Raw genomic sequence first — 24,381 nt, forward strand, 5'->3', positions numbered from 1 at the left:
GATTTGGATCTATAAACATTCTTCTTGGAGAGGTTGGTGGCTGCTTCCCTGGCCGGGGGTCGTATCCCGTGTTACTAATAAACTCAACCTATACAAACTGGGTCTTCTTCATGATTGTCTGCAACATAACCGGGCCTTCCCTTTTTGTATACGTTCTCAATGTTCCACGGTTTGAGGTGTTACTCTACTTACTCCTGGTTTACTCTCCTGCCAGGATATCCTAATTCTGTTACTTGGATGTGGGACCCGGACTCTCCTGTCAGAACTTTATATCCTTTCATGGCTGAGAGTCCCAGACTCCCTGTTTAGCTGGTTCACAAGCTTGCAAGGGCTTTTCCGTTCTCCACTCACTTTCATCCACCTAATAATGCTGTTCCAGTATAGTGCTGCAAGGACTGGAGGTTGGTTTCTGTACTCCTGCCCTCTATACGGCAGAGTAGAAGCACAGAGGAACCCAGCCAAGATTCTCTATTTGGTAAACGTGGACGAGCAATTGACTTAAGTTCTCAGGAGGAGATTCGGGTTGGTTCTTAAGTACAGTGTAGTCCCCAAGCCCCCAACAAAGGAATGTCCACACACTAGGTTAGTGATAACGCAGTTCTTGCTATAAATAAGGTTCAAGTTATATATACATACAATAACACACTTTGTGCTCCTGCAATACTATGATAAATGTACATTGTCTATGTGGTACCACAATTACTCTTTGACTCCATTAAAAGGCACCAACTGCTGACTGTTTCAAATGGCATACATATCAATAGCAAAATGTATCAACCATAGACTTGGGAGGAAAACAAGTTGGTTAAACAATTGGCAGAATACTAGGCCCCTACCACTAAGCAGAGTTCTGTGTGAGGATCCCCCCTGGCAACCTGTAAATAGATATATTAAACAAGCCCAGTCCATATATGCTTATTGGAGTCTCATTTCCTTCTACAAATGTTCTACTACCCCAATGTACCTGGTTTAGCAAAGCTAGGCTACTTATCTTTCTTGAGCCACAGATTGTCGAGATTCCTTGAAGAAAGGGGTGAACAATATTGTTGAGACAGCAGCTTCGGTCCTTGCGCTGTGAAAATGAGGCGTGCGGTGCACTTCGACGATGATAGTTTGTTGCCGCAAAGCAGATCAATGAATAAGGGCGTCGGGTCGTCGGCGTTTGGCATCGGCGATCAGGACTCCACCATGGCTGGCTTTCCGATCTTCGTCAGCGTCTTTGTGGATTCTCCTCGGTGCGTCGGCGGCCTCAACTTTGTCCAGCGGGACAAAGCGGTCGACGGTGCTGGCAGGGAGTCCTTGATTTCAAATGTCTTGTGCAATGGTGCGTTGCTACTCTGATCAACGAGGTTACAGCGTTGCCTCCGAACCCCGGTCGACGGTCATGGACTTCAATGTCCGGGCGCTTGACTTCAGATTCCTCAGTGGTCCCGGTTTCTGGTCTGCATCCTTTCGAGGACCGTCTTCCAGGGAGCGTTGGTGAAGTAGCTGGTGCACTATGGTCCCTTGTAGCTCGGGAAGAGGTCCCCTAGCAATCCTCTCTTGGATCAGTCCTTTAAGACATGGCAGCTTTCAGATTGCGTTGAAGGAAAGCAGCAGCAAATCTTCAGCTCTGCGTCATGGGTAAGCATTTTCAAGATTTGACTTCAGCTTCTGAACGATTTCCATTAGTGAGAGGTCCTGTTTGGTCTCTCATTCATTCTGCTGGGTCAAACTCGGGCAACCAATCATTCAGAAGGGCATTCATTCATTCATTCATGCAGGCAGCCAATCAGGCTGACGGTGCATTCAGGCCATTCACTTCCCTCCAGACACACAACAAGGAATGTGTATTGGTCACACACTCCATTCAACCATGTCCCGCCCCAAGGGTGTTCCCACATACAGTCCCTGGGAAGGCTCCAGCCAGTCTGGCCTGGACTTCCCCCATAATACCCTATATGAAACTTCCACCCAACAGCCAGTCAGGGGAAGCGACAGTCAGGGTTGGTGCCAATAATCACTCCTCTCCCCACACCCTCTCCAGCAATCGGAGGACACTCCTGGGACCATTTTTGACAATCCAAAGGGGGTGTAGTGCCATCTGACCAGCAGGTGTGCATTATGCATTTTATATTGCATGGAGATTGATGATGTCCAAACCACTCTGTGTATTGCCTTTCAGACCTCCAGTTTGTTTTCTAGTCCCAGTTCCCACCTGATTTCAGACGATGGGCGTTTAAGGTTTACCCCTAGTGAACAAGGACATGTAAATCCGCGCAGTAAGACCCTTCGTTATCTGGGGAGCACTCAGTATTTGCTCAAATGGGTTAAGAGGGCGCTTCAACGTGCAGGATGCTTCTCAGTTTGAGAAATTGCAAGGGAGAAACCTCGGCGCCTTGCAGGGCTTCCTTGAAGACCTCTAGGGATATGGAAGGTCCTTTCCTCCACATCTGCCCCGCTCTTATAAGCCCTGTTTCATACCAGGATTGGTAAGTGTGTACATCGTGTATGAGATCCTGGATGGGAGGGGACCAGATGCAACTGAGGGGAGAGCCATGTTGTGACACCCCAGATGGCTCTTGATGCTGCCACAGTGACCATAGAACCTTCAAATCGGGGTGCTCTTTTTTTTCGTCTCGTCTTTGCAGATGAGGGGACCCACAACCATTACCCTAGTGTAACCGGTGAGAAGATGTCATTCTCTATCGCTACCCATTGCTTTTCGGGGTTTTCCCACAAGTTGTCTGGTAACGCTCGGAGCTGGGACACTGTAGTATTCCTCTAAATCGGGGTATCCCATACCTCCCTGATCCTTGGGCTGGATGAGAGTGGAATATGGTGGTCTTTTTTTTTTTTTTTTTTTTCTTCCCCGGCCCATAAATACCTTAGCAAGGTGCGTTTTACTTCCGTCAGGAATTGTTTGGGATTAATGATTGGGAGAGATTGGAACAGGAACAAAAAACAGGGCAACATATTCATTTTTATAGAGGTGAAGCGAGCTGGCCAAGACTGGGGCAGCATGGACCATCTTTTTACGTTTTCTTGAATAGTAGCCCATAAAGGGGTATAATTTGCTTCGAAAAGGTCTGACAGGGCGACTGATGTTCACTCCCAAGTATTTAACTGAATGGAGTTGTAGCTTTAAACCCCAATCTGCCTGTAGATGTCTCAGTGGTTGTAAGTTTAGTTTTAGCGGTCCTGCAATGGTCTTTTGGAGATTTGCCTGGAAGCCCGAGAGGGCATCGTAGCGCATGATTTCCTGTGATGGTGCAGGAATGGATTCTAGTGGTTGGGTGAGGTAGAGCAAAAATGTCATCGGCGAACATGGCTAATTTGTATTCCTTGCCTCCTCTGGGTATGCCGTGAATCAGGGGGGTTGGACCGAATTACTTGTGCGAAGGGTTCAATGACTAGAGCCTATATTAGAGTAGAAAGCGGGCAGCCTTGTCTCGTACCCCGTGTTAGTGCGAAGGATTCTGATGTGGTGCCATTGATGGAAACTTTAGCCCGCGGGCCCTATGGTACAATGCCTTCGCTCCCTGAATCAGTCATTCCCAGCCTTGACCATTTAGTACTGCTCGTTATAAAAAGAAGAGAAAAAAAACACTCCACGCGGTCGAACGCCTTTTCGGCGTCTATTGATAGGAGGGTGGGGCTGTCACCGGCTTCTCGTAGAGTAGCCATAAGGTCTAGGGTTTTCCTTATGCTATCGGCCCCTTGCCTTCCTTTCACGTACCCCACTTGATCAGTGTGGACCTGTTGTGGGAGGACTATTGATAGACGGGCGGCGAGGATGCTGGAAAAAAATCTTCGCATACACGTTGATGAGGGAGATTGGGTGGTATGATGCGCATTTCAGAGGGTCCTTGCCTCCTTTCGGCATCACAATAATTATGGATTCGATAAATGATCTAGGGCACTGCCCTGATTCAAGGATAGAGTTGAAGAGTTTGGGTAGAGGGAGTTGCAATTTGACTTGTAAAAGGCTGGTGTGTAGCCGTCTTCCCCTGGTGCGGAGCCCACCTTAAGGTTGGAAATGGCGCTCTTTACTTGTAGGATGGTAATGGTGGCATTCAACCTGTCGAGTGGCTCATAGCTAATGGGTGGCTGTGGGAGGGCGGCCAGGTATTTCTCAGTCTGCAGAGGGGCTTTCTCCCTCCGCTGAGTATAGTTCAGAGTAATATCTCGAAGCGGTTTACAATATCTTGTGGGGAGGTAATGGGGGTGTCATGTTCATTATTGATTTTGTATACAGCTCTGTCCGCTCTTTGCTTACGCAGTTGGTTTGCCAGCATTGTGTGAGGCTTATCCCCTTTCTCAAAAAATTTCTGCTCAAGGTACCTTAATTGCATTAAGGCCTTAACATTCCATATATCTTAACGCCGCCCTTAATCCCCATAATTTGACTCATTGTGTCTTCCTCGTGATTGGGTTGGCTCCTAAGGTTGCGTTCAAGGCGGGAGATGTCCGCCCTTAGTTCCCTTTCCCTAAGCTGCCGAAGTCTGTATTTATTTTTTTTTTATTTTTTTATTTTTTTTGGGCTGCTCCCTCGGCTATCAAGATACCCCTTATGGTGGCCTTTCCAGCTTCCCACACTGTTCAAGGGCATCCCTCCTACATCATTTGTCGGTCATTTGTGATGGCTTTGGAGAGCGTTTCCTTGAACACTGGGTCTTGGCTCAAAACGTCATTGCAAACCCATGTCTTGGGTAAAGGCGCCAAGTCTAGTTCCAATGTACAAAGGTTGTGATCTGTCCAGGCCACTACTTCTATCTCAGAGCCGCACACCTCGCATTCGCTTTCAGCCCTCAGTAGGAGCTAGTCATCTGTGAGAAGGTTTGGTGTGGGGGAGAGAAAAAAGTGAAGGCTTTCCCTTCCGGGTGTGTCGTGTACCATGTGTCCAAGTGATGTTCTCTTAACTGGCTCAAATCTTTTCCCTTGCAGGGTGTTTGGTGGGTGGGTATCCCGCCTTGCCGGATGCCAGTCCAAGTCCCGATCAGCCAGTACATTAAAATCACACCCACAAATTAGCGTGCTATCCTTCCAGCCCTCTAAAAGGTCAAACAATGGCTCAAAGAAAGTGGACTGGCCTTGGTTGGGAGCGTACGCAGAGCATAGTGTGATGGTACGTGTTCTTAACTGCTCTTTTAGCATTACGTATCTACCTTGGGCATCACTGTATATTTGAACGATCTGGAGCCCCAGGGACTTTCTGAGCAGTTTTCCAACACCGCCTTTTTTTTGGGAACCAGAGGCCCACACTGTCACCTATCCCTTTCCCAATAATCTTGCTATCCCTCCCTCCCCCCTGTTGTATTTTGTCTGTACAACTTGGATTGCGCACAGTGTCGTGCCAACATGGATCTCTTTTGTGGAGAGTTGAGGCCTTTTACATTTAGGGACTTAAGGACTATACTATCGGACCTGGCCATATCTGCAGTAGCTCTCCATTAATGAATCCCTTCCACCCTTTAAGGTTCGCCAAGGGTTCTCCCTCTTCATGTCCTTTAATGTGTTGGATTAGGGCTGTGCATACATGTAGCTTAGAGCAGTGAGTAGGTTCCGTCGGATTGTGAGTCTGAGTGTCCCTTGTGACCCCCCACCTCCCCTCACCCCCTGTGCCCTACTTCCCTAAGATGCATTTGGGTGTGATCTCCGTCCGGTGAAAAGAAAAAACGCCCTGAACCTAGAAGGGCACACTAGTGGAGCCCCTCTCCGGGTGTTAATAAAATCTGTTAGTGCTTATGCAAAGGAGGAGTTACCTATATTAGATGCAGTGGGTGGTTACTGCTTATAACTCGGTGTGGTATCAAACTTATCTTAACTTGCTCTCATTGCTGTGTGCCCATCTGGAACAAAAATTTGGAACAAAAATTTTGAGCTCGAGCGTGTACCGCTAGGTTGTTTCGGAGCAAGAACTTTTGAAACTCGTTGTCTCATGGAGTGTTTAAGCGCTTATACTTCCATTTCAACGGCGCTCTTGTCTTGGGGCCTTTGGTTCCTGGTGGCAATTTGGTCCTGAGGGTTCCCTGCATGAATCTGAGCCTGAGCCCGCAGCATGGCCTTGGAGGTGTCTAAGGGCTTGCTCTGCTGTTTCCACCGAGGATTCTAAACTTGTCGCCGCTGTGTTTGAATGACAGGGAAAAGGGATGACCCCAACGGTACCGGATACCCTTCTCCTGCAGCCAGGTTAAGGGGCGACATCCCATCCTTTTAGCAAGGGTCATCACGGACAAGTCCTGGTACAATTTCACTCTTGACCCCCTGAATCCTATAGTGTCCTTTTCTCTTGTCTTTTTCTAGGACGTCCTGCCTCTGTGTGTAGTAGTGGCATTTTATTAGAACTGACCGGGGCCCCTTTGGTGGACCGCCCGCTCTATGCACCCTGTGGAATTCCAGTTCGGGGAGGTCGGTTTTGTCGTAGAGGGATTGAATAAGGTCTTTGACCTGACTTTCAAGACCATCGCAGTTTCCCCTGGCTCTTCCTCCAAGCCGCTGATACGAATGTTGGATCGCCGCTCAGTTTTCTAAGTCGTCAAGCTTCGCCTCCATGTCTCGCTCTTTTTGTTCCAAGTCCGTGAGCCGGGCCTCCTATTGCATCATTGTGATATTGCTCAACTGTTGATTATTTTCAACTGCTTCGAGGCCGTCTTCACCTTTGGCCATCTTAGTTTGCGGATCGGAGACAAGTGTCTGTGATACTGGATTTGATTGATCTGATTTCGCCGAGTAGGAGCCTAATATCGGATTTCGTGGCGCTGTCAAGATCATTTCTTGGTTATGTCATAAGAGCTCTGGACTTCATCCGCATCCATGGCGACCCATGTCCGTGAGAACTTGCGCAGTGTTTTGAGCATTCGCGGATCCAGGCTTCCTCTCCTATTGGGCTGGGAGTCCGTTGTCACTGCAACGAGAGTCAAGGGTGCTTGGCTCGGGGGGGGGGGGGGGGGAGGGGTGGCGGCTAAGTGTATGGCTAACGGACCTTCCCTTCGAGAAGAATGTTGAGGACACGTCTGCCTTTCACAGGTGTATTTCCGTTGGGACAAGGGTCTTATTTCCTGGTGCAGCCTCCCACTTGATCCCTTTTGGTGTGGAGGTGACACTTGGAGTCTTCACCCTCTTTTCAACTCACTGACCCTGGGGAGGCCCCCAGTGGGTCTCATCTGAGTGTGTTCGCTCTCTGGGAAGGGCACCCAGAGTGCCAATATGGTTAGGCTTGCACAGGCCCTCCCTCCCTGCCTGTTATGCTCACCTGGCTCCCACAGGGGCGTCGGTCGGACCCGGACAGCTGCGGACCCCACCAACGTGATGCGTAGTGCAGAGATGACTGACTGGACTGGCCCTCTTAATCTTTTCTGCTTGATCCGTAGAAGTATTCTCCTGCAAGTGGAGAGATGTATTTAGCCACCCCCACAGTCCTCCCCACTAATCACCCCGAAGTGCCCTCTCATCAATCTCACCTTATACTCTTGAAAGATGAGCTCTCCATCCTGCATGGATTGCAGGGGCACGTTGATGCCAGTTACTTCACTGGTTTGAAGGCATGGGAGAGTTCCGGAGAGTATTGACTGAGGTTCCTGGCGAGGACCAGTAAGTATCAAGTTCATAGAGTTCAATATGTCCGATGTTCACTCTTGTTTTCCCCACCCGCCCTTCCTGCCTCGTCTTCCAGCTGAGTTTGTGAGAAGATGCTCTTGTGGTAGCTGATGGCGCTCAGGTAAGAGTCTGTATTACCCGACGCTGTCCGGTAAATGTTGCACGTGTTTAACGTGTTTTCCCTCTCTGCAAGTGCGGCACATGAAGATGTGGAGAGTTATAGAATAATGCCTCTGGTGGTATATCGGGTAAGTCTATGGTGATGAGTTATATTTGTTGGTTTTCCCGGCTCACCTAGTTTTCTTTTGTCCCCCAGGTGCTGGAGTTCGGCGAAGAAATGGTCGAGGCAGTGCCGAATCGAAAGATGCTGCGAGGACTGGTGAGTATGGGGCGTTGCTGCAGCTGGAAATGCAACGCGTACTGAAATGATGTTCTTTCCAGGTCCGGAGGCGAGATGGATCCGGAATCAGGTGAGGAATTTGAAAATAGTTTGTTTTCTAACCTTGTCCTTTTCTTTCCTTTGTTTTAGGAGCTCCAGATTCGAGGCGGACGTGGAAGAAGACTGGATGCTGACTGCAGGCACGGTGAGCGTTACGGTGCTGGATGCAGAATAACGCAAAGCGTGTGCTGCTGTTGGGGCGTGGTTTAAATAGCCTCCAAAGTAGTTCCATGTAAGAAGTTGCCCAGAACCACGCCCGAGTAAAAGAAATAGTCCCTGTAATAAAATAGTCCCATCCAGGCCTCACGTTGGCTTGGACTCACTTGCAGCATGGTCTGCATCAGGTAAGTAAAGTCTGTGAGCCTGGCGCCAGGACTGATTTCTATGATGAGCCTGGCGCTTAAGGCGCCAGGACTGAACCCAAACAGCCCCCAGCCGGGGGCTCAGGTAGCAGCTAGGATGTGGCGTGTTAGGGGGCCCTTTTCAGGATGTATTGACTCCTTGGGGTGCTCTGACTGCTTCAGACACTGAAAGGGAGAAGGAGCAGTTGGAGTCTGTTTGTGTATTTCCCTCTGTTCTTAGGCTATTACTCCCTTGGTTGGTGCTGATGGTGTGGGTTGTGCTGCGCTTTTAGAGGGGCCCGCTTGGTTGTTGGGCTCCTGACTTTGACGTTCTGGATTGAATGGCCCCACTTACTATTTGCCTCCTGTGCTTTATTTCCCACCCAAACTGTCTTTATTTTGCACAATTGCGTGCACTTGTGAGGGCTCTGACCTGCTGCGTTGTTCTTTGGAAAGATGACTCCCTGAGGTGTCTCCCTCCACGTTGGTGCCCCGGGGGGGGATTAATGGAGCCGAGCTACGGCTGCGGCGATGCCGCTGAGTCCCTGCTAGAATGCTGGTCTCCCGCGATTAGTTGCCGGGTAGGTGGAGGCGCCCCCTCCCCCGGGGCCTCAAAGCGTCCGGGGCCTGGTTGGTTACACGCTCTGCTCCCCGGAGGGCTTGGGAACTGCGTAATACTCCCCGCCCGCTTACCTCTGCCTTAGGATGCTGGCTACGGCACTCGCCTCTTGTTGGTAGCTGACAGTGGCGGGTCTCGGCTGGTACTTTCCGCTGCATTTCTCCCACAGGATATGGTGTGGGGCTGCTCCGGTCGCTGGTCCTGCGGGGCCTTTGCTGGTAATCTGATTTCCGTGAAGCCTGCCGACCTCACTTGCTCTGGGCTCCACACACGGCCCCTTTTTCTTCGTCCCGGTGGACCGGCCGGAGAGCACTGTTGTAATAAGAATTCTATTGACCTCGCTCTGCGGTTGTGGGCGAAAACATGGTCCTCGGGAGCGGCAGGTTCCCAATGCTCCGTAGTAGCTTAATCTTGCAACAGTACAGTTTTCCTTGCATAATGTTGAGCCTGTTTCATGCCCGGAGAGGGAGACTATGGTTTAGGCTGCTATCTCGTCTGCGGCCCCTGGTGGTCTCAACTTTTTTTTTTAAACTTTGTTTTATAGCAACACATACCAACATCACAAAACTGTCATTACTGCAACAGTGACAAATGCATGTCTGCATCTGCTTTCGGTTTCTCAAAATAAACTTGTCCATTGTCCCTATAGCCGTCTGCGAGGCCACCTCTAACGTGCACGGGCTCCACCCATCTCAGTGCCCCAATTCCCAATTATGAGGGATCAAAAGAGGAAGGGACCCCTGATCATCCATGTTCATGTGCCACCCCCAAAGACTGGTGCGGCCTGAGACCCCCTACCCTCTTGACTTAGTTCCATGCCTCCCCTCCAATCTCTATCCCCAGTGCCCTCTCCCACCTCTGCTTCGTGTGATCTCTTGTCTGTCGCATGGCAGCCCTTAACTTCTCATAAATCTGGGAGATCAAACTCTCCTTCCCCTGTGACTCCATCACCTTGTGCAGCAGGGGGAAGGTGGGTGGCTGCTGTGGGAACTAAGGGGAAAAAGGGCTTGAATTCATGCCTGATTCTAGAATATAGGAATATATCTAGTGCCCCCCACCCCATTTCTGTTTATAGTCCTCTAGGCTTAAAGTATTGTCTATATACAAATCCCCCTAGCTTCATTATTGCCAATTTTTCCATCAGGCTACACTTGCTCACTGGCAATTTTCCCCAAGCCCTGCATATGCCACACTGGAGGAGCAGCGAGTACATGACCACCCCAATTGTATCTGCCATCTTCTGCCTTGCCACACACATGCTAGCCACCACTCGTGTACTGCCTTTCCTCCAGCCTGCCCATGCCAAAATCTTGGCCCTCAGTAGGTGCGTAGCCTCACTCGTTCGCTCAGTCTGGACATGGGGCCTACTGGGTCTCGTTTCCTACCACCACGATAGGAAGTGGGCCTATGCCACCCAATAATAATGTCGAAAAAAACTGGACACGCTAGGCCCTCTCCAAGAAGATATATTGTGAGCACCTCCCAAGACCTTCCCCCGCCCCCAAAAAACAATCATCCCTTGTAGCCTCTTAAACAAGCATTTGTGGAGAACTATGTGGAGATTCTGGAATAGGTAGAGGAATTTGGGCAACACCACCATCTTGATAAATGCCATGCACCCCCATCATTTACCCAACTGCTCCTGCAGTCTAACCACAGCCCTGCTGTAGTTTTCCCTGAAGAGCACCTCTGGATACTGTGATATCTCCACCCCCAGGTATCTAGCGTTATTGAGTTCCCATCTGAACCCAGTATAATCAATGGTACCACCCCATCCATAAGGGGGAAGTATTGCTGATTTCTGATCTGGACATTTCTTAAAACTGTAATCTCTCACCGGGTTGTCCCTTGGGTCCTTCAGAAATAGTGCTATATCATCTGCATATGATAGGATGGCCTTAAGGGAGTCCAATTGAATACCTGTTTGCTAATGCTGTTCTCGAAGTGCTGCATCTAACGTTCAATAGCAAGCGTTAATGATGGCAGTGAGGGTAGCCTTGCCGCTTCACTCTCGCCACTTGTGGGGGCGCTGACTACTCGGCATTAATGGCTTCCCGCGCTGTGGGGAGGGCATACAACAAGACTGCATAAATCCAGAAACTGACGACACATTTATCGAAGAGGTGCAAACATAAATGGCCATTCGATCGAGTCGAACGCCTTCTCGACATTGAAGAGGACTGCAATCGCTGGAGTGTCCGGGTCCACCCCTTCAAGAAGGCTAAAAAACCACTGCTGCAGCCTGTAGGTGGTGTTCCTCCCTGATATGAACCCAGATTGATCAGCTAAAACATGTTCCTTCATGAAGGGACGGAGCCTATTCGTCAGTAACTTGGCCAGGATTGTATTCTCTAGATTAATAAGAGATATAGGTATATATGAGCCACAGTGGTCCGCCGGCTTCTGCTCCTTGTGTAAAAAGCGTTAGTGGCTTTCCTAAGTGTCGGTGGGCGGGCGCCTCGCTGCACCACCTCCTGATATACCTGGAGCAGATATGGGGCCATTACGTGGCTATATGATTTGTAAAATCCACCAATAAGGCTATCTGGGACTGGGGATTTGGTCCCAAGCAATTCTTTTAATCACCCCCTTGAATTTTCCCCACAGTCACCTCCCTTTTCAGGTATTCCCTCTGTTTTGGCGACAGCTAATACAGTGCCACATCCCCATGGTATTGCTTTTTAACGTCCTTGTAGTGCCCTCCCTTTGATGTGTATAGCAGGCTGTAGTATTCACGGCGTGACTCCCCAATTTCGCCTGTCTCAAAGACAGATCCACTTAAGCAGGTTGACTCTGCTCCGAGGAGCTGTGCCAGGAAGGCACCAGTCTTCTGCCCCCCCCCCTTACTGTCTAACCTGCGCAGAGCGGTGCAGATGGCAAAACTCCCTCGCTGCATTCTCCTGGAATGTGTAACTCTTTCTTGATGTCTGCTAATATAGCCCTCTCACCGATTATTTATGCTGGTACTCTAAAGCTTTCAGTCTAGCCTAATGGCTTCTACTTCGGCTCTGCATGTCCTCTAGCAACTCCCCTTAGAACACAGTATCCCTGAGCGCCTCCAACTTGAACTGCCAGTTTGCGCCCCCCCCCCCTGGCCCCCCCTCCTTCACCAGCACAACCCTGGGGATGAGACACTCCTGTGTCACCAGTGAGTGATCCGAGAGTGTTCTTGGCAGGATCTCGGATGCACTCTCGACTGCCTGGAAACTAAGATTAGGAAAATCCTGGACTTTGTATGATGTATCCATGAGTGGAATGTATATTAGCTGACGTTGGCGTCCTGCACCCGCCACACATCCACTAGGGCATATATAACCAGCACCCTCCGGCTAGCTCTGGACTGCCGGTGCATGCCCCCCCTCCCACCCCAGTGGACCTGTCCAAGCCGTCATTCAAGTGGTGTTGAAGTCTCTCCCCTGTTAAACCCCCACTGCTCCAAGAGCACGAGGGAATCTGGTATTTGGGACAGATGAGACGTAACCCACTCAAGAAAATCCAGGACTTCAGTGTTTGGAGCATATGTCTTCAGCAGCAAGACCTTTAACCCATCCAAGTACCCAGTTTGGAGCAACACTCTTCCTTCCTGGTCTTTGGCAATTTCTAAAACATCATTGGAGACTCCATTCACCAATGACCCGTTCCCCAGAAATACTGGCACAGTACCATTTAACCCACCAGGTCATCCAAGCTCCTCCATGCAACCTCACCGATGACCAAATAGCAAACAACACTCCAAGAAACAACCATAACCACAAACTCCCCCCTCCCGTTATTCCCCTCCCTCCACCCCTTTCCCGCCGCACAACCGCCCCAACTTGTACACTCCCTGACTGGACCCAGCCTGAGCGACGGGAGCCTCCTTCCACCCCAACTTGTCTGGAACACCCTCTACCCACCTCCAGCTGAACTTGGTTGAACAGACAAGGGGCCACGCGCCTCCACCCAGCCATGATCCTCAAAAACAACTGCTTCTAGTATGGAGCCACGCTGCAAATTGTCTCAACGGGGCATCCCTCTCCAATCTGTACCTTCGTGCCAGGTGTATTTCGGGATTGTCCATCTGCCCAGCCAGCACCTACCACATTAAGCAGTATTTCCTATCCCATACCCCATACCCTGACTGGTTTGTCTTTCTCCGGGGTCTAAAAGGAACGGCCCATGCCCCGGTTTATCATATAATGCCCTCCTCTCAGAGCAATGTCAATGCTCAGTCGCCCCGTTCTCCCATGTAGTCCTCAGCCAGCTCCTCCATACTCCTGAATTTAAGGTTTGATTTCGGGAAGGCCCAACCAGATGTGGATCAGCGCCAAAAGGTGACTGGTCCCCTCCCGGTCCTCTCTTCGGGAGTCCAAAAAAAAACATACTGGCCTCCTCTGGGGTTTACAAAGTGTTCCTTCCCAACATACTGGATCCTGAGATTGGCTGGGAACATCATCACATAGCTGAGGTCTTGGTCTCGAAGCCTACGCTTCACTCCCACAAGGGTCCTCCTTGCATTGAAGCCGATAAGTCCAGGAAAATCGGTATGCGGTCTCCATCGAAGGTAAGGTCCCCTTCTCCCTTGACAGGCAAAGGATTGTGTCCTGGTCCCTATAGTTGAGTTTTGCAATTATCAGTCGAGGTGAGGCTGCTGCTTTTTCCCTGCCTGCTGCTCTTTAACGGCCAGGGTGCACGGTTTATTTATTACCTTTCACCATCTTGGTTCCTCGACACTCCTTCAGGGCCACCCTGTCACCCCCTCGTAATGTCTCTGCTGCTCTGCCCTTGTGAGGTGTAGTGAGGCTCCCCAGGGTATCCTCTATATGGGCTACTCTGGGGCCTTCTCCAGGATGGGACCCCCTCTGACACAGGGTCCCTCTTCCACTTAGACCAGGTCACCAGGCTCTGGGTAGGTGCTTCTTAACCCACCTGCAAGGCCCCATCTCCTCTAAACCTCGCAGGGTGCCTGCTCCTCTGTCTCACGGTGCCCAGCTTCTTTGTTCACTTCCTTGCACAGGCTCCTGCTCCTGTAGCGGGTTACTGCACCCCGGGGCTGCATCATGCGCACTGCTAGCTCATCACCTCAAGGCGGGTAAGCGTTCCTGTTCTCCTTCCCATCCCGGAGCTTAGGAAGGCCACCTGAGAGGTCTGCAGTGGTTGAAAGTGATTTATCCAATCTCCCCTTATATCTGCCTCGCTGGGGTGCCCAGTCCCACAGCCTTGCTGCGCTCTCCGTCTGCTGCCACCCATATCACTTGCTTCAGAGCAGGTCCACTCTCCTCTCTGCCAGGCTCTGAATGCGTATTAGTCATCCCGCCGTCTCCGCTGCTGCCCGGCCTCTCAGCCTCCTCCGCTTGCCACCACTGCCGGGTTCACCGCCATGGCCCCTTGAGGTCTGTGCTCTCCAGCGCCCTGATCACTGAGCCTGACTGCTCCACCCACTTTTGCCGCCTGTGGCACACTGCTAGGCCACATGTCTTACCTGCTCGCCATCACCTCTGCTTTTTCCCTGAATCTTGCCACCAATCTGGCTGAAAGTCACCACGGATGTTCTATGAATATTGCGTAGAGGTTTGCAGCTAATACTCTTGTCGGGGCTTCAGGAAAGATGACTGGATTTGAGGATCATGGACGGAGCTCACTCGGTCGCCAGGTTGCTTGGGCTTTCAAGCGCTTCCCCCTGACACATTGTTCATGCTGGCCGTATTTGTCAATGTCCTTTTCCAACTATTTGGTCACCAAACCTTAACACTATGTGTATCAGTCTTATCTTTCCAAGATATGGGTCACCAACCCTTCTTTAAAACTGGTCGTATTTGTATCCGTTCCTCCAATTACTTTAATTGGGCTCACTGGAGCTGTTAATGATATGCAACACTTGCTCTCAAGTGCTCCGTTAACCCACTCACTCTTGGGGCTTACCGGGCAGCTCTGGCGTTTCTTGTGTCCTTCCGCCATCTGCTCCTTCAGTTTGCTGCCTTGGGGGGCGCGTCCCGTTAACCATTTGGCTCCCGCTTTATCGTCCTCGCTTCTGGCGGCTCCAACTGCATTTAGCGCTAAAGCAGTTATGTTCTTTTGGTCTGGTCTCTCTGCACACCATTCCTGCCAGCCTCTGTGCTGTTTTCCAGTATGCTTGCCTCCAGGTTTCCAACCAGCTTGTGCACAAGCTGCATTTTGATGCAGTCTCTGCCTCTCATTCTGACTCTGTTCAGCTGTTTTTTTTTTTTTTAAAGTTTTACACTTCCCGGCATTCGTTAATACTTTCCAAAGACTAGAAAGCTGTGCTTGCTTACCGCTTCTGGTCATCCTCATTGTTCCATCCTTACTCGTCTTGGTACTTAAAAAGGGGTTAGGGGTTTAATGTTCGTCATAAACTTGTGATTTCTTTATCTGCGTCACAATTATCTATACAGGCATGTTGCAAAGGCACATGGGTGTCATTAAGAATTACATCTGAAGGTTGATTTTGATTTAGTATTTTACTACCTCTGGCGTTTGTCCTCTATGTGGTCCTCCCACAGAAGCCACCCCCAGGGTCAGTCGGGTAGCTTCTGCTTTTCTCTGGCCACGTATGAGAAGCTTCCCTCCAGAGAATCAGAGATGTTGCTAGATTCGTCACACTCCCAGGTTTTGCCTTATATTTGACAGCTGGTGAAATGGGCTTCACCCCATTTAAATGATTTTAATGCTTTGGTGAAGCAAAAGATGCAGTTTTCTCAGCACGTTGTGCCTCTTTGACTGCTCCAAGGTGGATGTTGGGCTGCGTGCATGTGTACGGGGCCTGGAAATGGACTTGCTTTGGTTTCCTGATGCAGGAGGCAATAGCCCTTGACCCAGTTTCCCCTCTCTCCATGACCCCTCCCTGCTCAGCAGGGGATTTCTCTGCCCTGTCTAGTGCTGTAAAACCCGCCATACTCTCAATGTCCTGTCTTTCTGCCCTCTAGGTCAAATTGCCGTCCCTTTGTGTATTCCTGAACTGAAGCTAGCCAGTGCTTTCTTTTATGGAATGATTTCCTTGATTTGTTCATACCCACCCCACAGAACTTGTCATTTCCTTCCAGTCTTTGAATGGCAGCCTCAGGGTTTCAGCCGAGCATCCTCACATGGAAGGAAGCTCCGGTTGGCATTTTAGGGCCGTCGCTCAGCACCATGGGCAGCCTCCTCACCTCAACTGCTCTCGCAGAAATGCTGCCCGTGGGATGGGTTACATGTTTTGCGCCAGTCAGTCCCTCTCTACCTCCTTCCTCTCACTACATGCATTCACTCGGTGTTCACAGCCCTTTCATGCCTTCAATATGGCCCTACACTTTGTCCTACATCTCTCCTTGCTGGACTTTACCCGACTACCTCTCTCCTTCTCCACACACATTCTTTTCTGCTGCCTGCACTTATCATGGCGATATAAAGCAGGTTTACTCCTGCATGTTCAGTGCTGTACAAAATACCTACAGAAACTCTTTTGTGGGAGGGTGCATCTTAATGGTTGGATTCTTGAGGTAACCTAGTATATTTTAGGTGAGAATGTGGTGAATTGCTTTCGGGGTGTTTTACTGAACGTTAATTATAGTTTGTTTTGTATTGTACTTCTAAAGGTGCTGCAACTCTCCATCCATTGTTTGGTGGAATAAAATGTCAGAAGGAGAAGTCAGGACTGCCCCCAGCACTGGCTCTGACCCAAAGTTAGAGTCTTTGTCAGCAATGCCAACTGTGGCTTCCATGTCTCCCCCGGTGACTGCCACCTCTGCACCAGCTCCTCAACCTGAGGAAGAGGAAGAGGAAAGTGAGGATGAATCGGAAATCCTGGAGGAGTCTCCATGCGGACGTTGGCAGAAGAGACGTGAGGAGGTCAGTAACCATTTAATTTTATTTTCTTGTGACTTTTCTTACAAATGCTGTTAGGAATGTCTTTCAGGCGCCTGTTCTTTTCTTGCGGGATATAAAACCACTTTGATGCATTCTGGTCATTTTCTGTTTGTGGGATTGATATTTTATTTGTATCGCGCTTGTACACATGTTTCAGAGCGCGATGAGGCAAGGGAGGGGAACGGGGGAGAACAAAACAACAATCGTACTAGGCCCAGTGACATTGAGAACGTGAAAGTGCATGGGAGGTGTGGAGAAAGTGGGAAGTGTTGAACAAAGAAATTAAAATAAATAATTAAAACAAACAGTGGTAGTGCAGCCAGAAAGTGGCAAGTGCTAGGTTTAAGGTAACAGACAGGGTGTGTCTGATAAGTGCAGGTAAAGGGGGGGGGGCTGTAGGGTTACAGATACAGACCCCAGTGCAAGGGATTGCCAGCAGGCAGTGCCGGTGGGTGTCAGGGTGAGCAGGAACCTGGGCCGAAAGACCGAGGTTAACCAGGTGCACGATGCAGAGACAGAACAGATAATAGGGGGTGGGGTAAGAGGAGCAAAGTGGAAGGTCTTGTGGTGCTTCGGTTCTCAGGTTTCAGTGGTAGGGAGGCTGTTCCAGAGGGAGGCCCCAGCCGAAGACCAAGATCTAACACCCAGCTCATTTCTTTGGAAAACGAATGACCGTAAGGGAGTTGAAAGGTGGAGGAGCGAAGAGCTCTGGAGGAAATTTATTTACCGAGGGACAGCTGAGGGTATTTTGGACCCAGGCCTCAAAGCCTTGTGGGCAATGCAGAGGGTCTTGAAATTAATCCTTGCAACCACAGGGAGCCAGTAGAGAGATTTCAGGGCTGGGAGATGCGATCCCAGGGCTTGAGCCTGAGGACAAGTCTTGCAGTCCTGTTCAGGATACGATGTGAAGGGCGGAGAGTAGAGGCAGGTGGCTTTAGAAAGAGGCTGTTGGAATAATCCAACCTAGAGAGAACTAGGTCTTGAGACACAGTGAGCTTCTCGGGTAAGGAGAGGAAAGGCAGAATACCTCTGAGGAGGTGCAGTAGGAAGTTCGGCTTTTTAGAGACATCAGAGATGTGGGCAGAGAAGGAAAGCTTGGAGTCAAAAATGACCCCGAGGTCGCAATTGGGGGTAGGAGGAGGCAAATTCAAGGCAAAGAAGCTACAACAACTTGATTATACATGTGGCTTTTCCATATTTGGGTTAGGAGTGCTGCTTCCCTTTTATTATTTTCGTTTAATTCGTGGATTTCATATTTGCAGTTTCATCTGTGAATTGTTTTAAACCTGTAAACGTCACCTTAAGACTTGCCAGGCTTCATATCGGGTATTTCTGCAGTAGATTTTATTTTGTTCAGAAAAGGCAAGCATGAAGTTTGTTCTCCAATTTTGTCCGTCATTCGAAGTACTATTGCCACTATTCCAGTTAACTTGTATCTTTCTGGGTAAGATGTGGCTGCAATCCCTAAAGAGGTTTGCGTCTATAATGGACAATTAAGTAAAAACTAATAGTTACTTTTGTAATTCTAAGAAGTTTTGATGCTCCATCCCAACTGTTACCCATGACCTATTTTATCTTCCTACCAGCCCCAGCGTTGTTGGCCAGTCCGTTTTCTTCCAAAATGGACTGTTGAAGTCGCAGCGTGAACAAACGAGAGCCCTTTTGATGTTGACCAAAAGCGTTTTTTAATTTAATTCAGTTGGTTAAAAATAACAATGGAAAGATATCCACTGTTAAAAGTGAAATGCTGCTAAGCTTGCAAGCAATTTTTCGTTTACTTGTGTTTTTTTTTAATTTTTTTGTCCAGTTTCTGAAAGTTTAAATTCTTGGAGTTTCAGGAAGTGGTTTGTGGCGGTTGATGTTTTAAACGTTCGAACTTTTTTCTCCTGTAATAGCCGCTTTTGAGTACTTTTAATATGTATTTAAGGTTTGGGCTTTTAAAGTGCAATTAATTGCTTCCTTACCACTGTAGTCTGGTCTTGTAGGCCTTTGCATTTTTACGGTTGATCAGTGGGGCCTCTTTCTGTGTCTACAAATGCAGTCTCATGCCACATCGGTTGATTAGAAGTGTCCTGTTTCAATGTCCTTTTTAAGACTGAAACTAGTGTTTCACTAGTTCCTTCGGTCTTTTCCGAGCCTGACAACTGAACGTTTTCCGATGCCTTTTGAGAAGGTTCTGTGCCAATATAGGTATTCTAGGTACATTTCTGTAATAGACTTATGGACAGGAAAGGTTTCCATTTGTACATGGGCAACCATCTTCGGATAAGAGATGTCATTGTTGACTGTTATTTATTAAAACAGGTGAAAGATGCATTTTATTTGCCGTCTGTGGCTCTCAGTGGGCACTGAGTGGGGAAGTGAAATTCTGCTCTTGCTCTCTGAAATTAACTTCTAGGTTAATGGTGTTTTACTTGCATGTTGGATTTGATCAAGAGTACTTTGTTGAAGCAATCCTTGTTTTTCTTATTTGAAGTACAGAAGACTAAGTATTGAATGTGATGTAGCCAACTGATAATGGTCAGCTTGGATTCTCATTTTTCTCCCCATATAAAGTGATGGGTATTTGCAACTGTACAGATGTGGGGTGTATCAGCCAGTTTTACCCCCTAAAATTTGGCAAATGCCCCAAAAAATAGCGAGTAGATAAACTCGCAACAGTAAACGCATATGGTGCTTGCCCCCACAGCTTCCTGAATATATTTGGACATGTAGTAAACTTAGTGCCCCAGGAAGAAACTATTACTACTGCCTGATATGAAGAGAAAATAATGTTTTTTTTTTTATGTCGGTTGGAATAACTAGGTGCAAAGAAGTTCATTATTACTCGCATATAAAAATAATTAGGAATGGTACTTTAACTGTAAAAATCGTTTTGCTCATTTCTAAATCTTAGCTGGGTCACTCGGTATATGAAAATATTGTCACCACGCACTATAGGCCCTAACCTAAGTGGTCTGTTTTCTGTGGGACTGGTGGTCGTTCTCATGGGCTTCAATTATTGGCAGTAGGCAATTTAGAGCCTGAGCTGGGAAGTGCATATTTATCCTTCGACTTCATGCAGACTCTTTGGTTGCTCCATGTCAAATCTTTTATGCCAGTCAGAGGGATTTACAGTTTGGCAAAGGGATGGACTGTGACCATGCTTTTTAGACTTTCAAGCATTTCTGCAGCTAGCCCAACTAGGATAAAAGTTCGTTTTGTTTAATGTGGTGTTCACCCCCTTAATGAAATGACCACTTTTGATAGTTATGAGATTCGATTTTCAGCTTTTTTAAAAAATATATATATTTTATTTATATGGCTGCACCTCAAGTATATGAAGTAGTGTAAGTCGCCGTTTCAGATCAGATGGTCAATAGAAATATTATTTTATCCCATAAACTGAGCGTAGAGCACCTCTCCAATGCGAGGGTCGATTCTTTGTTTTAATATGGTAGTCCCTGAATCTGAACGAGTAAAAGTTCCAAATCCTACTAGTTGAGAATATTAGGACTGCTGAAAAAGCAGCTGAATGCTCTACACACGTCTCGGTATAAGATGCCTCAAATAGCAGACTTTAATAATGTTGTGTATTTGAGCGCCGACCTAACTTTGGCAAGCAACAGAGCTCTTTACAAATTACAAGGGGAAGGACGGAGCCGGGGATGCCGAGATAAAGCAGAGAGGGGAGCTCACAAAGTGGGTAGTGGGGTAGGCAATCTGGGAGCAAGTTATCTACATGCAACCAGAGAAGCAAACTGGGCAGTGGGGGGGGGGGGCGGGCAGGTGACCGTCACAAGTAGGGTAGGGTAGGGTGAGGTGTGAAGGGTGTGGTCCTAGGTGTTAATCTAACCTAGACATTCAACCATACCCTCTCCATATGCCTATATGAAGATATGTGCACAATTTGGCTCTGGCAAAAAACATTTAGTCATGCCAAAAAAGCATTCTATGTGTCGGGGGGGTCTCCAGAGAATGTCTGTGGGTTTCTAACCTATCCTGTACGCTTAAGGCACCAGTGGTTTACAATGTCCCCACCTGGCCCCCACTGTATTTACATATTTTCAACTAACTCCTGCTTTTTAAAGTGGTTAAATAAGCTGAATAACGTATGCTGCAGAGAGTTTGGTTGTCCAAATGGACCTTGATTGTTATTGAGAGACTCCTTGCCGGTATCTTGTTTTGCTAGTTGAGACGAATACTCAAAATACACATGTTCTGTCAGTGTCTGAGGTCTGGTATATTGGTACTGGCTTTTCTTCAATGCCAGACCTATTGTGCACATGTGCCCATACAAGCACACAGCTGTGCATACCCAGACACTTACTGGAGAAGGCTCATTCCAGAGTTACTGTGGCTCTGGGTATTATCACTGTAATGTCCCGCCTCCTTTCCTCCATGCTTTTGTTACTGCCCATGGAATGGGGGCAGAACCGGAGCATGTTGCAAAGCGGCATCGTAATAGATTTTCCCAGTGCGTGTGCATCCCAACCATGGTTCTAGACAAACTCCCCGGCGCACTGTCAAAATCTCAGTCTTTTTCTTCACGTCTGCCTGTTGCAGCTGCACCTTTTTGTACCCACATTTGATGGAATTCCCTTATGGTTTGAAATTGTGTGCGGCTTGTCATGTAACAATGTAACCTTTGCCTGGGATCTTCATGCACATGTCCCTTGTATGACCCATGTGGTTTTTTCTTGGGTCGCTCTCTTCTTGCAGATGCCCATAGTTGAAGGAAGCCTTTGCAGAACCTTCTCTCTACATGATCAAAGACTTGGTTCCATCGAGAGTCAAGACCAATAGAGGTGGATTGTTACTCACAGGAGCACCCCAGGAAGGCTACTCGCTACCGGGTCTCTCTCTCATTCTGTGTTTGTGTTCAGTCTGATCCTGCAGGGGACTTGTCCTATCCAGCTCCTGTACACCTGTGGGTTACTGACCCAGGAGGGAGAGTTCTCCTTGCCACGCACGCGATTAGGCTGTATCCTGCCCTGGTTGTCCGGCTCTCCTTACTGCGCAGCTTGTGCTGAACTCTATTTTGGAACACTAATGCACTACCCAAAAATCACAAGTCACAAAATGCCCCATGCTTGCATGTATGGGGTGCCTCTGACACGCTAGTCTGTACTGCTCTATCCAGCTTTTTCTCAGGCTCTTAGACGCACATAGGCCACTTTAGAGGGCTCTTGATGTTGGCCAAGCAGCCTTGCACAGACCCCTAGGACTCCTGCTTGCATGGGGACTACTGTCATTGCATGGATCGTGCACCGTTGGCCTGTGTTCATGTGCAGGGGTAGGGACTCATGCAAGGACCAGGACAGGCATGCCTCTGCCTTGCAGTGGCAGGCTCTGAAGGATGGGGACAATCGGCCACTCCAGAGCGTGAGACCGTTTCCTTACTCGCGAACTTCACATCTCTTCCAGTGGTTGGCAACACCTGTTGGGGAGAACATCCGAGCTCTCCCTTTTGGCCTACGATTCATTAATGACTTGTGCCGGCCAGAGCATTAAGCATTACCTCAACAGCTGGATTGTGCTATTCGGGTGGGGGCGAAGGGATACGACTGAGTAGATTTCTGCATTTTTTTATGCTTCAACTGTGGTACACATGAACGCAGACAGTTTATGTAAACTACAGCTGTACGTGCAAAGCTCGGTTTTTGTCCCCTCACCTTCATATATTTTTATTTCTGTAACCCCCTTTTTCAGGGTGAAAAATTTGAACCGTCCACTAGCCATGGGATAGTGTTAATTGACCATTGGTGAGTAAGAAATTGTGTGCGGTCTGTATAGAATCGAAGTGACTAGTGACTTATGTCTGGCAAGTAGCGTGAAACTTTACTTTGACTTGCTCATTGTGAAAGCATATGTCCTCCTTTTATATTGACGCCAATCCTGCGGTGGCTCTATTCTGCTTGCCCCCAGGGGAAATAGGTTTTAGATCCTTGTATCCAGCTTCTTAATCTCGATGAAATCTAGCTCCTAAATCTAAATGAAACCAGGAACTAGTACACCGTGGTCACGTTTTTTTTAAACGGTCTGTTTCAATTAACTATGCTCATTGTTTCAGTGCCAGAGTCGAATGCCATTTTTAGTAACATTCTTAGTTTAGAAAGTTACCCTTTGAAATCTCCCACTGACTGGCTAACGAGCATCAATTCACTGAACCTAGAAGTGAACAGCAAGGGGTTGCATGCACAGTCGTGCTGTTTCTTTACATACGCCTGCTCCACTCGTTGACCATGTTTTGGACTGTGTGGTATTCGGTTTGCAAGGTTTTCACAAACGCACTTGATTTTTTGTGACCACTCAATCGCAAGTACTGCCTTTCTCCTGTTAGTTGTTCTTCGGGCAGTACTGATGATTTTGGTTTCAGTGGATCTGCCTGGATACCAAAAGTATTTTGAAAGTTTCAGACACAGCCGTCATGGGACATTAACCAGGCCTAAATGTGCACTAGACGGTCATTTGGTTGACAAGTAAATCATGGTGTGCTATGTGGTGTACAAGAATTGAGGGTCCAAGTGACTTTGTTTTATGGCTGGTTAGTAGTTTGGAAATTGACCTTTACTCCTGCCTTAACCATCTGGTAATTTGTATCTCAGGGTTTCGATAAAGTAGGAAAACTAGTGGTGCGTTTCTCGAACTTCTAAAATAATTTGTGGAATTAATATAATGCGTTAACAGGTTAAACAGGATTTATAAGGAACACTTTGTTTACAAGACTTTTCAGCGGTCACATGGCCTAACTGTACAAATTATGAAAATGTTTTTCTAGATTTTCTACGAAGTCCTGGGGGGTGGGAGGGGGAGTGTGTGTGTGTGTGTGTGTGTATATATAATATATATATATCAGCTTAGTCATTTATTACTGGCATACGCGAGGGACGTGCACTGACCATATTTATTTTTCAAGCAGTTGGTTGAATCCAATATTTTTTTGAGTTGGTGTCTGTTGGCTGTGGTGTTGTACCCCCTACACATTTTTTAGGGGTAGTGAAGACCTGCATGACAAATGCAATGGCCGCAGCACTCCAGACTGCCTAATCTTACTTGTGAACCGTGCTAAATCTGCATAGTGTTGTAGACCAGCATAATCCTGGGGCAATCAACGCGTCCCTTGCATTTTTTTTCATTGCCCAAAGGTTTTAGGAAAATTTAGATGTGATTGGATTACTCAGCTAGAGGTTATTGCCAGTTCTGAAGCCGGTGGGCTACGAGTTGGGAGGGAAACCCTAAGGACCCTTCCTGAGGTCCGTTGTGCCACTAAAGGGTGCCCTTTTTCCTCCGAACAATCAAGATGGCGACACCCGGGGAAGAGCCTTGGGTGGCTGGAAAGAGAGCAGGAGTTATACAGTGTATTCTCGCCCGCTCTTCCAGACACCTGATCGGCTGAGCACCTTTTTCCCAGGTGGATGAACTATTTCTTACTCGCCAACAGTCTGTTATTACAATCCAATATATAGTGGTGGTAGCAAAATTTGTTCCCTGGCTTGTTACATTACTCAGCATTACTCTCTTGGCTAAGGGCAGTGATGTCCTAAAGGAGTGTTTTGTGCAGTGGGGTCAGTGTTCTATGT

General features: G+C 48.2%; 1 protein-coding gene across 6 annotated transcripts in view; it reads left to right on the top strand.

Annotated features, from left to right (window-relative positions):
• NRBP1 (nuclear receptor binding protein 1) overlaps positions 1–24,381 on the top strand; it is a 1,221,009-nt gene that overhangs the window by 48,407 nt on the left and 1,148,221 nt on the right. For all 6 annotated transcript variants that reach the window (XM_069605466.1, XM_069605470.1, XM_069605464.1 and 3 more), the window contains exon 2: positions 16,549–16,801. In XM_069605466.1, coding sequence (XP_069461567.1) covers positions 16,586–16,801 — 216 coding nt within the window. In that variant the 5' untranslated portion in view covers positions 16,549–16,585. The remainder of the gene's footprint in view (positions 1–16,548; positions 16,802–24,381) is intronic.

This window comes from Ambystoma mexicanum, chromosome 4p, assembly GCF_040938575.1.
Source record: "Ambystoma mexicanum isolate Mex_15411 chromosome 4p, UKY_AmexF1_1, whole genome shotgun sequence".
Taxonomy (NCBI): domain Eukaryota; kingdom Metazoa; phylum Chordata; class Amphibia; order Caudata; family Ambystomatidae; genus Ambystoma; species Ambystoma mexicanum.